Here is a 13,409-nt window from a genome sequence, read left to right on the forward strand (position 1 = left end):
TTGCTTTTCCTATGTTCGCCATGTTAACAACATCGCATACAAAAGACACGGTTACAAGAAAAACTTGGTTATTAAGGGCAACGTTTTTGGGTGCCTAGAGTAAATTCCTCTATCTTTAGAAGAGACGCAATTCAGATACACTAACACAATGTGGCCGACAATGTACTGACTTGTATGCGCTTTATTTCTCGTTCCTTTTGCTTGATTCCATTCTGTTCTGGAAGTGGATGTCACACCTCGCATGGTTGCGACTATTGTTTTACTACACTGAAATTTCCGTCATTCTGCTTCTATAGTGGAAGTTAGATTGATGTCCACAGACAGACATTGCCCGCACCACTACTGTATCGCGGGTAGAGAAAGATTAAACCGGTTTAAAAGATAAAGAAATTAGGCCATCCAGATAAAGTATTTTCGATTAGAAGTTAATAAAATAAAGTGGGGAAAGCTGTTACAGCAACCCACAGCCAGGGGAGCGGAGCCGGGAAGACTTCCTTAATCTCCCCTGGCAAGCAGCAGAAGGAGTGGGACTAAGGAAAAGGAAATGGGTTGATGGGAAGGGGTTACGGGACTGGGAAGGATTGGGGACAATGAAGGAATTTGCCAAATTATACATCCAATTGAGTTGAGCTCCCTTTCGAGTCACCTTAGAGGGCGAGCGCTCGCCTTAGCCAAATGTGCGGCCCTTGGCCTCCAGGCGTATTCCAGCCACCGCAGGGCATTTGCCGGACCTTCAACCTCTGAGTCAGGTCCCTTAATGTGAGGTTACTTTTAAGGTTCTTCCCTCAAGCCAGGGTCCCTCACACCGACCCTGCTCAGGATACTAGAGAGAAAGATTTCGCCGTTGTGGGTAGTTTTCATCCCTGCTCTAAGGTACTATGCAAGTGGTTGTGAGTACTGGCTCTGACGCGCACTGGTGGATACCTTCCTCGACTTTCGCGCTGACATAGTCTGTAGGATGGTATCTCGTCCAGGGTGAACAATCCTGAAGCCCCATCCCTGCTATGCAATAATAGTTGCGGTTACTCATGGTGCTGCCTACAAAGGTATACACCTTGGGCAAATAGGGTAACTCTGACATATTTCGTCGGGCTACTAATTGCTTCCGAAGTCAGTGCTTCCACGCCTTTCCTGTACTCCTACTTGTGCTGATTGTGTATCGAGCTGTACTAAGTGCTTTAACACTCTTCCTTGCTCCTACTACCTTCTGGCCCCTTTTCAAAGCAGTGCTCAATGTTTTAAAACCTTTCTATACTTGGTGTTTATGCCGTTCCTGCATGCCTTCGTGGGCCAGCCATGTTTAGAGTTTTACTTAGTGCTTTAGCACCTTTCCACTCTCCTACTTGTTGTTGATTCATTCCAGCATGGTACTCAATGCAAAGACCTTTCCATACTAGGCGCTTCCACAACTGTTATGCCACCAGTTTATTACCAACTCTTTTGCTCTTTCGAGCCTAAAGACGAATTCCCCAGAACCAAAGCTTAGTCCATTCCAGCCACCAGGCCTCCGTGAGGACCCATTCTCTTTGGCAACTGAAATCTATGCGTTTGCCTCTTTGGCACAAGGGGGACTTTCAATTGAAGTGTCTTTATTTTACCGAATTACATGTGTATCGTCTAGACCTACTATGGACCTGCTGCCGCCGTCCCTGGCAATAGCCTAACGCTAGGCCATGGAACACTCACAGTGCCAAGGGAGTACGCTGACAGCTTCCTGGGGATTTGTCATCCCTCAGTATGGGTTCCGGTTGCACCCATATTGGCCGCTAGCTGTTGCGACTGAGCAAAGCTGGGCAGCCAAAACCATCCTTGTCACTCAACAGGCAGGGGCGTGATGTTGTGCATATCGCCAGATCTGATTCCCCCCCCCCCTTTTGTAGTGACAGTCGGACTCCTGCAGTGACTGTTAAGTTCAATTTACGTTAGCTTGAATTTCGGTCCCAGCTTCCGCAATGCTGGTTGGTCGCTTTGTACACCGGTAGTCAGAGCGGTTGGACTCTAGAGCTGTCATCTTTCACATGGGGCTGTTCTGCTCGATGATTCATCCGCATAGTTTTGCATCAGACACAAATTCAAATGTTTATTTAGTTGTAGAAAAAAGACAGGCACAGTAGTTACTTGCTTTTATGTTACGTTTACCTTAGAGCACTTCAAAGACATTGTGAGCAACAAGAAGGCTTGCAAAGGGAAGTGCTTTACCTTCAGATGTTCGGAAGGAAGCTCTGTACTCACAGAAAGACAAGCTGCTATGAAAGGTTTCTTTAAGTCATTCTTAACAATTTCCTGTTAATAATGTGTGAATTTGTTTATATTTGCTTTCGTGCTGGTATGCAATAAACTGGTCTAGTCTAACTCGATCCTCAGCGTTTTAAGAATATTTAGTCACAAGAGACTTTAGTTATAAGGGGCATCTTTCTTGGCTTCCTTGAGTGTCTCTTGTAACGAGGTTTTACTAATGAATACTTTATGTACTTTATGATGCACATCATATGGTTTGCCATTTGTCTTGCTGTGAGCAGATGTTTCTTTCATATCTCAGTAGCTGCGAAAGATTTAAGAGACACACCATGTAATGTGTCGGTCAGAAACTTAAATGTGCATCAGTTTTGAACCACTAATAATGCCACATTTCACCATTTCCCTCCACTGGTCGCTGTGGATTGGTGACTGCGATGACTTTAATTTTGCACGGAGGCTGCCTTGCAATCAATATTCATAGACTCATTCTATCCACCTCTTCTCCATTTTTTCGTCTGTACTGCACACCACCGGAACAAGTGGCCTCATGACAATCATTTAGAGGGTGGTCATGTCACTAATAGCGCTGCACATGTTTCATTTACTGACAGCCACGCTCGTACAGCTCTAGCTTTGAATGGTAGCCTCTCGGGTAGCTGAAGAGGGCCATATTAGGAACCAGAAAATGCTGTGCAATGGAAACCACTGATTAATGTGTGCACAACAAGGCTGGGTGAATTTATTAGAGCAGACAAGCTGAAACTTGCAAAGAGAGAGAGAGAAATAACTTTTATTGGCACCCGTCAAAAGGTTGGCGAGGATCGATTTCATGCCTTTAAGATGCCTTTTAGATATGCCTTTAAGTCCTGATCAATTATTTTGTATATGTCTCAGGCGCACTGTTATTTTAAATTCCTGGGCAGACTCCGGCCTTTGACGCATTTTACGCATAATAGACAAGTGTTTCTCAAATGGGGGTCTGCAAAACCTGCAGTCACAGAAAAAAAAAAGGAAAAGAAAGGTCGCACGATACCTCTAGCCTGGCTAGACACAGTTTTGTCGCCTCTTCCTCACGTCTTCTGCAGGTTATGCAGGCTTATAAAGTATGTGTTTTTTAGAAGCCCATTTAGCCTTGACTCAATCCCAATTCTGCTACCTCTTTGAGAAACACTGTAGTAGACCTTGCTCTCTTGACTCGTTCTGTGCATGTGCGAGGTTAGTTTTTTGTCATTGGGCATAGAAACTCTGGAAAGTAATCACTATACATTTGTGAGGCTTTATCAGCAGTATTACCACACACTTGTTCAGGTTGTACTGTTGGGAGCAACAGTTTTGCTTGCAACCTGAGCTTTACTATATTGTTTCAACACCCACTTCTGGTACTGTTAGCCGTCAGTGCAATCGAGGAAGGGACCGTTTGCATCTAAAGGCATGTCAATTTTCTCGTTTAAATTCACGATTCTTTTGCTTGGTGAAAAACTGCAAGAAGTGTCATGAAGAGAGGCAGGCGTGGCGAACGCCACTTTTTCTCCTGACAGTACCAGCGTTGGCCTGAACTAACTTAGTAACAAAGGAGAAGGGATGCTAAGAGAAAAAAAAAATTAGGATGGTCTTGTTACCTTGTTGCTTTTGTCATTCAGGATTTTCCTGACATTTATTTCTTATTTCTTTGCGTCTACATCCATCCCTAACTCCTTCCCCCTCCACACCCTCGTTTTCTCCGCATTGCTGTGGACCGCAGGATGAAAATGAAACATCGGAGCAGTGCTCATGTGTATTGCAGCTACATTTATCAAGCAGTTTTCGCGCATTGTTTGTGTAGTTGTGTAATTGGCATATATTGTGACACTAAGTCCCACATTCTTTCTGTGTCATGCAGCTATGATGAATTTGGTGCACGGACCTATCTTGTGGCACGGCTTGCTGCTGACTATGCTGTAGTCCACGACGTATTTCATGAGGTAAGAGCAGTGCGTTGATCGCAGAGTTGCCTCAGAAGACCCAGAAACCTTTAAATATGAGCTCTGGGGAGGGCTCCACCCAATTTTCGTTTGTGACAATCAATTGTTTGGCTCATAATGACTGTGTTGATTATCTGTTTGTCAGCAAAATACATATTTATTCTCGATGAAATTAGATTTTAATGTTTCGTTTTATTTTGTTAGCAGATACTTTGTAGTTGGTCAGTTGCAGTAGCCAATTAAATTTTTATATTCGAAAGTGCAATTCTCATTGGCACGGCAGCGCAACGAATTCTAGCCCTACACTCATTTCATACAGAAACCGCATGGCTGAGGAGCTCCTGTAGTCATACCTACAAATGCACCACCTTGTAGCATCCACAGGTCGAATGCTACGACCCTGCTCACCTTTCTGATAAGGTGCTGTGAAAGACAGCACACGGTGCACGCTTCCAGATGATATGTGCCTATAGAATGTCTGTGGGGGGTTCTCAGCCCAACATATAAATATTGGTAGCAATATCTTTTCATTTCAGAACTTAGAAAAAAACTGACTTTGCACTGTATGGCTTCTTTTTTGCCCATTTACAGATTCGGCATCTGGATCCTGCATTTTCCCCTGCTTCTATCATGGACTTTGGGTCAGGCATTGGCACTTGCTATTGGTATGCTTCTTTTTTTTTTTTTTTTGCATGCTGATTGTAAATGAAACAATGGCAGAGTCAAAAATTAGTGGCTTGGTGAATTTCTGATCAGAGAAATGTTGATATGGAGCAGTGGTTACTGTTTAAACTAAGCAGCCCTATTCTTAAGGCCCCTGACTTTCTGCAGTGGCAAGTATTGAATTTTGCGTATGAATAGAAGTATGCATACAAGTATTGTATTCTACAGATATGAAAGTGACATACCTTGGCAGTAGGCACGTTTGTAGACAAGCAAAACCTCAAATGAAAATGTTGCACTAACTCCAAAGTTGATTTATTTTTATTTGAAGAAATCAGTTATTCTCTTCTGCTGCGGGCAGCAAACACGACCGCACACGATATTGCACCACTCCATCACATACACCTTCCACATTTGTGCAGCACTTCATCGGGTGCATGATTGCACCGAGCGATGAAAATATGGACTTTGTCCATGTGCAAAAAAAACATCATACTTCGATATGACCTCATCTTCAGTGTTCCCTGAATTTTGAAAATCTTGTCTCGGTCTTTTAAAATATTGCGGCGATGGGGCTATGCTAGCTGTCTGTATAGGCGGATTCGCTTTTTTTCTGCATCAATTTCTTGCAGTGAAAGCTGCTTTCCTATCTTCTTGGCACTTTTGCTGGCTGCAATCGTTGTCAGATCTCGCACAAACTTCGCAATAAGGTAATCTGCAACAAAAAAAAAAAAAAAAGAAAGAAAGAAAAATCTTCGCACGAATGACACGAACGGCCAACCGTCGGATAACACACAACACAGAAAGGAAAAAGGCGACCGGCTAGGCCTGCTGGCTACTGCGTAATAATCCACAGCTTTGTGCTGGCGCTAGAAGCTGGCACTAGACATGCTGATGATGATAGCTACAGCCCACTGACCATACACACAGAAACAGCAGTTTCTGTATCAAGCGAGAGCTGTGAGCTGTGGCTCTGTCAATTTTACCCTGATTCGTAATACTGATATTCCTACATTATAGAAGAAAAGATAAAATATTTACGTTATTCTGAAATATATGCTATATTGAAATTCGTAATTCTTAAATAGTTTTACATTGAAATCATAGGAAATCAGCTGGGGATTCTGAAAAATTTGTTCATTTGAAAAATTTGTTAATATAGAGTTCGTAGTAACGAGCTTTGACTGTATTTTCCTTCCCACACGCATTATAGCAGCACTCTGCTTTCATACTGAGAGGTGTGTGCACTTCGGGATTTGGGTTCAAATTAATCCTTTAGATGTGCCAGGTATTCAGTTGCTCTGATCTTTTGAAAATGTTTTGCAACGTATGGGGTGAATATACTAGGGATGCGTTAATCATTCTGTTGAAGCTGTGCCTAGAACTGCATTGAAAAAAGAACAGCATGATGCTTGTTTGCGGCACGCGAAGGGTGAAATTAGAGTGCACCCACACCAGCGGTGTACTGCTTGCGAAGTAATGCACTTCACTTCGGCTTGGCGGGTGACTGTACCATGGCTAGCTTGATGTCACTATGCCTAACATGCTCTGTACTGAAGCCGCAGTGAACACACTTTGGAACTATCCGCTGCTTTTTACTTCTGATGTTGTTACCTGTCTCTGTTGATGCGATAACATTAAAATGGACGCACAACTAATTTTAATCACGCCTTCATCTCGGCAAGCAAGAGAAGCTGAAGGTTGATGTGGGCCATTGCTAAACCGTCGTGTGCCAGGCCGCTTCTTTATGCGCACATTGATGCTTATTAAATTTGATCTTTCACGGAGTGTCAGCAGAGCTGCAAAAATTTTTTGTTGTGGGAGGAAATGCTTGCATTGCTTTGTATGGCTTGCTGATGGGGAATTGAAAATACATTGCTGTGGCGGTGTCTATTGTAGAGAGCGCGATTGCTAAGACACAGTTGTATGAAATATCCACAAGTTTTCATGGAATCATGGGGAACTAGGGGTATTACCAGTAATGCCCCTAGTTATTGCTTCATCAGAGCTCACTCTTTGTGTGTTGGCATATTTCAGGGCTGCGAAAAATATCTGGCCCAAGTACTTCCAAGAGTACTATAGCATCGACATCTCTAACCACATGCATAACCTGGCAAGGCTTCTGGTCAATGGCAAGTACTACTATCTTTAATGTGCTCTGGTCTGGTTATTGCTTTGCTGACTGGTGTTCATTTTTTCCCCTGGAAAGCCGCAGTTATGTGGGTACCAAGAATGAATTATGAATGATGAAAGTAATTCTCTAAATTGTACTTTCAAATTCTCTGCAGCATAGTTAACTATTTTGACCAAGAACTCATTATTAGAGGTGCTTGCATTGAGTACGCTATAGCAGCTTTCCTAATCCATTTGACATCATCATCGACACCATGGGTTAGTACCATTTGGAAGTAAAAAAAATTATACATTGAAGTTCAAATTCTTAAGCAGTATGCATGTCTTCATGTGTCTTTGTCTCCATGTGTGTCAGCAGTTTTTCGTGTGAGTACTTTATAACTTTATGTGACATTATAAGAGAGAGGATGGAAGGCAGCTTGGTTTCAATAAGCTCATCTGGGTATATTACCTTTCAAAGAGCACCGCTGGTCTAGTTCTTTCAAACTGATCAGACTGGTTCTCTTGACTGTGTGTGCCTGTTCAGTTTGAGCGGTAAAGCTACATGCTTAGTAAGACATGCTTTGTTTTTAAACTTCAGTCATATGTCTCAGGAGAGGTTAAACGGTCTGGCTTGTGTCTATAATGCTATCATCACTGATTTAGTGCCATGTTGGGCACACCTTTAGGTAGTGGTGTTCAATCGAACCTGGATCTATCAAGTTTGAAGGGAATTGCGGAGTAGTTTGTAATGTATAGATATTTTGATAAATAAGACATGCCAGCAAATGAGCTTCTCTATAACCCAGAAGCCCGAATATGATGCACCCACGCTAGCTGCGCACTTCGTGTAGCAGCACGACATGCTGCCCGCCAGTATGCTGGCAGAACATCACTTGTTGTGAATGGTTTGGTTTATGGGGTTTAACGTCCCAAAGCAAGTTGGGTTGTGAGAGATGCCGTTGTGGAGGCCTCCAGAAATTTCGACTACCTGGGGTTCTTTAATGTGCACTGACATTGCACAGCACACGGACGCCTTGCTTTTCGCCTCCATCGAATAGCAGCCGCTGCAGCCGGGATTCGATCCTGAATCTTTCGGCACAGTAGTCGAGCGTCCTCACCACTGGGCCACCATAGTGGGTTCGTGGTGAATGTGCAACCCACGAGGCAAACAAGTCCCTTAGTGTGCGCACCCGCGCACTGAGCTGCACCTCGTGGCAGGCATCGGAAAGGGGGGTGCATCTTCATGTGCCACTCTATGGGCCAGTATGGAGTGTAAGCGATTGCGCTGCTCGCGTCTTTCCACGTGGTGGCTCACTGCGTACCTACACCGAACGGTAGTTTGGGAAGCTCGCTCTGTTACTGGTGCGCTATGAATGCGATAATAGGTATCTGAATTGATAATAGGGTACAGCTTATTTTTGACGCTTTCTGCAGTGACTAAGGTCACTCAATAGTCAGAGAATAAAAACTAGCCAAGGGACGAGGACGAAGAAAGGCGATGTACACACGGAAGCTTCCGTGTGTACATCGTCTTTCTTCGTCCTCGTCCCTTGGCTGGTTTTTATTCTCTGACTATGTACCAACTGACCCAAATTTCAACCCTCCGTCACTCAATAGCCACAACAAAAATTCGGTAATCCAGGCTGCCTTCATCTGATGATGAACAGTGCACCAAATGTCAGTTACCAACATGGCAACAATGTAGCGTTAAAAAGGCAGGAACACCAAATTTTAATGCTGTACTTTTATGTTGTAAATTGTTCATAACAATTCTGTAAGCATAGAGCAATGTGTTAGAAGCCCAAAATCACATTACGTAATATATTATCGTATTATTAGTGCACATTTTGGTCTCAGTTCGTAGTTGCCACGTTTTTACTTGACGTCAAAAAACGGAAGACATAACATTGATATGTCACGTGGGTCAAAATCTCGTGACATCAACGAGTAGACGCGTTGTCTGCTCTGTTTGCAGTGGGATATGCTCTCATGGCGGAGTCACACTGCGGGAACAGCTGGTAAACTGCATCCGTAAACATGATGCTTGCGTCGTTTTAGCGATCCTGTCATGCCGTGCCAACGCGAAATATTCTGAAACATGCCGTTGTCGCCTTCGAACAACTGTCACAGACTTGGCTCTCCGACAGCTTGTTGCTCGCAGCAGTGCTGATATGTCGGTTAGATGTCTCATCACCGAGCCTCATCTTGAAAAGTTATTTTCTTGAGCTTTTTGAGAATATTCTGGTGTCTGTGGAAGTGCTTTCAGCTTTTGTCTCCTCTCTCTCACAGCATCAGCGCAGCAGAAATTCGGTATAACTAAAGGCCTGAAAAATAAGGCCATCATGGAGGGCTCACTATGAACAGCCATTTTTGTTTAAGATTTAATACCAGATAGTTTTGAACTTGAACCGCTGCAGTTCCTGACAGCTCTTCTTGAGAGTTGCGCAGCTGACTGGCTAATCCTTTTGTCCATGAGCCAGGCCAAATTCGGGCTTTTTTTTTTCCCATAGACAAGAAGAATGGTCCCACACTATAACACAAACGTTCCTAGAACAGAGTTGGCTGCCAATGCCTATAGGCTGTCGGCCATTCACACAGTGCTATTCGAAAGAGAAAACGGAGCCATGCGGCAGTATTTTTGTTGAGGTGGGTTTAAGACATTGCCTGTATTGCTATGAGTGCATAACATTTGAAGAGGAAAGGGGCTCGAAGATTTCGTGGCGAACACAGTCGCCTTCTGATCTCAATAGGCCTAGAAAATGATGTATTTCGGTATTAACAGATATTCCTTTTACCGGTGATTGTTTCTCAGCATTTTTCAGTTAAAACCGGAAAGCAGATGGCCTAGGTATAAGTAATAATTCGATATATGCAAGTTTAATATATCCAGGCTTGACTGTTGTTTCAGTATAGCAGAGCTCATTTGATATGTTCCCTTACATGCGCACTGGTACTCATTCGGTGGTACGTTTTATGAACATGCTGCCCTCTTCTGGTCATTGTTGCTTGAACAGCATCTGTGGTCAAAATATATGTTTGTCATATTACAGTTGAACCTGGACATATGGAACTTGAAGGGAACCGAAAAATAGTTCAATATTTCGATAATTCAATATTCATAAATCGGGCTTGCGATTGTGAAAGATGACACCGTATTTGTCACGTAATCAACTCACTCTCACAATAAACACACCCCACCCTACTTTTGCTGCCGAGAATTCAAAAAAATAAATAAATAAAACATGTTAGTCGGTGGCGCGTCTCTCCGTTTCAGCCGTCGCATCCAAAGCGCATTTATTGGTGGCACGCCATGATGCTGCGCAGCGACTATCGTTTGCCCATACTTTTGACATTAGCTCCTGCGGTAGTGGGGAGTGAACTTAGCGGAGTGCCTATGATGGCTTTATTGCACAAGCCTGGTTCAGTTTATCATGCCGCGCTTGGGGCGGGCAGCGCCCACTGCCATAAAATCATTCGAAAGCGTGTTAGCATCAAATGCCATTTTAAGCGAACAATTTTGAAAGTCGGTGTCATGATCGCCGCTCATCACGTGCTTTCTGTGATTCATAGATGCAAGGATGGACGAGTCTCGAAAAAAAAAAAAATCCCGCTTTTTGATGTCCGCAGCTGTGTCCGACATTTCGTCTTCCACGAGCTGAGCTTGCTTGTCTGCACATGAATAGTGTATGCTGCTTCGAACGGAGACCGGGAAAGAGGGAGGAAGGCGATAGAAAGCTCGGCAGCTTGGGCACACCCTTACACTTCGCTCTATCTTGTTGTTTCCCCTCCCTTGAACACCACGACTGCATTGACTGCATCTGCTTTGTACTGGTCGTTGCCAAACAGGTTTCCTCTTTTTTCTTCACGCACATGGCTTGCAAACGTCACTTGCTGCTGCATGGTGAACGATCACCGCATATGCGTGCGCCTTTGGGGAAAGGGCGCGGTGCTGTTCTAGACTGGCCTTCGCCGAACCGGTTCTTTCTCACTCCTTCCACGCATGGCTTGAAAACGTCATGAAGCAAACGGCCGAGGGTGATGTGATCGTCTCTGGGGAAGGCGCACCTTCCAATGTGTGGTGCGGAATTTGATATATCGAACGACAGGTGTAATTGGAGTTTGATATACGACGCAGTTTTCTTCTAATTTTACATTGGATTTTCAAGGGGATATTTCATCTGTTCGATATAACCAAAATTTGAATTATCCAAATTTGATATATTCGGGTTCGACCGTAGTATATAGAGAGGGTGTTACATGTGCAAGTTCAAACAAAAACACATTTCAAAGAGCAAAAACTGTGTGAATTTTCTTTTTTGTTGGTGGCCTATGTGTTGAAGGGGGTTTTGTGTTCTTTTAAATTAGGAGGCAACACCAAATCGGAGCTGAAGTTGCCATCCTTTTTCCAACGAGAGTTCCTTCCAGCTACAGATGCGGTGACTATTTCTCTTTTATTTACTTGTTCAGCCACTTTATGTTCCTACAGGTATAGATAGGTTAACTTGCGTTCTGCTTCAGTGGAAATGCCGCAGTTAAGCACCCTAACTACTGAGCTATCTGGCAGGTCAGGTGATGTGGCAGTAGAAGCAAGGCAGGGGTGTGCTAGCATATACTTTTTAATGCATTCATAACTTACACTTTTTTTTTTTTTTCATATGAAGTATTTGGTAATGAACCATGGGTGCTGTAACATATATTTTTATGCTGAAACATTGAACTTTGTTGAAGTGTGAGCGTTAACAGAGATACGTCTTGCCTAATTTGATTGGCCAGATGTGCTGAAAATGGTATGGCTTTGTTTGTGAGAAAATGGCTACATCATTATAATTGCTGAAGGTGTAGCATGGAAGGGTGTGTCCAATGCACTGAGCACTGAGATTGCTTTCACAGTGGCGAAACATTGGCACTTGTCAGAGCCAAAAAGCACTTGCGTAATATCTCGTACTGGCATGTAAAAACGCCAACTGTCATGTGGCATGATACAAAGTATAGGGCACTGCAGTGGCATGATTGGCGTGCCTATTGCGTCGGGCTGCACCAGAAGATAAAGCCTTCTGCATGCTGCTCCATTATGACAAAACACAAGTGATCTATGCCAAGCCTGTGTCAGAAGTCTGTATTTTAGAATGAAGTTGTCGGGTGCCTGCCGCATGTAACCTCTACATCTCTGTTAGGTGGCACGAGCGGAAAACCTAATTTTTTTTTTCAAATCCTTCACCAGTTCTTTTTTATCTATATGGGTGGGATAAAAAGCCAGCTCAAGGGAAAAAGATTTCTTGAAATTGCTGACCGGCAGCAATAAGAGCAGGAGCTTCCTCTGGTTCCTGTAAGAAAATGCTTCACACAATTTCCTGTAGTATGCCTTATGGCAAGTTTTCGAAATAAATAAAAATAGAAGTCAACTTAGCGAGTTTTCAGATGGGTATTTTTGACGTTCAGTATTTTGAGTCACATTGCCGATTGATAAAATTTTAAATAGGTACTACTTACCTTTAATGTTGACGCCCTTCGATTTTGCAATATAATATTGTATGACTTAGCATAGGGAAACTGCGGCAATAAGCACTACTGAACAGTAGGGAAATGGGGAGGACTAGTGCAACAGAAGGGAGCCCAAAACGCGCGCAGATCTGCCAACTGCAGTGCCTTTGTTGTTATCGAAGTGATGTGCTTCGTCTTCTTCAGACACTCCAATATGCCCTTAAGATCAAAAATGAAGAAGCTGGTTAGTTCAGTTTAGCTTATTAATCATTAATCATTGAGCTCTATAACATATTTAGTGTCCGCCTTGCTGTACAACCCACCTTCGTAGACTGCACCAACTTATCTCTCACGATTTTTAAAATACAAATCTACAAACATAAGAATGTACCCTGTACGAGACTGAAAGCATGAAACGAGCTCACATTATTCTACTTGAAAGCAGCAGGGTCTAGTTTTCTTTTTTCACTGTCTGATCTTTCTCACTTCGTCCCACAGTGGCTGCTGTTTCTTTTTCTTTTTTCTTCGGGGGGGGGGGGGGGGGGGGGGGGGGGCCCTCTAACTAGCAAAGCTGTTAGCTCCCATACGAAGAGCAGGCACATAGCATTGTTGCCTGGGCATCTATGCGCCACAGTAACATGTTGTTGTGATGTGTCAGGAGAAAATGCAACCCTGAATTTTTAAGCCTCCATTCAGCGATCAGGCAGCATGAGGCACTTGACGCACATGTGAGAACAAGATCTACAGCATCAGATCTCCATCAGTGCGGGCACTATGGTGCCTTGCCTTTTCTCTATTTGCAAGAAACTTCCCACCCAAGAAAGCATGCTTCAGCAAGGCAGCTTTCTCGCAGTGCTCTGTGTTGGTACTTGGAAGCCATCTTTGGGGGGATGCATTGTGGGGATGCATGTTCTTTACAGCGTCAGACATTGTGTGGCTGAAACCTGTCCA

General features: G+C 43.6%; 1 protein-coding gene across 2 annotated transcripts in view; it reads left to right on the plus strand.

Annotated features, from left to right (window-relative positions):
* Positions 1 to 13,409, plus strand: part of LOC146197449 (ribosome assembly protein METTL17, mitochondrial) — a 33,280-nt gene that overhangs the window by 6,075 nt on the left and 13,796 nt on the right. For both annotated transcript variants that reach the window (XM_084599276.1, XM_084599277.1), the window contains exons 5-8: positions 4,118 to 4,199; positions 4,791 to 4,864; positions 6,900 to 6,994; positions 11,343 to 11,413. In XM_084599276.1, coding sequence (XP_084455402.1) covers positions 4,118 to 4,199; positions 4,791 to 4,864; positions 6,900 to 6,994; positions 11,343 to 11,413 — 322 coding nt within the window. The remainder of the gene's footprint in view (positions 1 to 4,117; positions 4,200 to 4,790; positions 4,865 to 6,899; positions 6,995 to 11,342; positions 11,414 to 13,409) is intronic.

The sequence above is a fragment of the Amblyomma maculatum genome, chromosome 3, assembly GCF_055883805.1.
Source record: "Amblyomma maculatum isolate TAMU_Amacu chromosome 3, ASM5588380v1, whole genome shotgun sequence".
NCBI classification, from domain to species: domain Eukaryota; kingdom Metazoa; phylum Arthropoda; class Arachnida; order Ixodida; family Ixodidae; genus Amblyomma; species Amblyomma maculatum.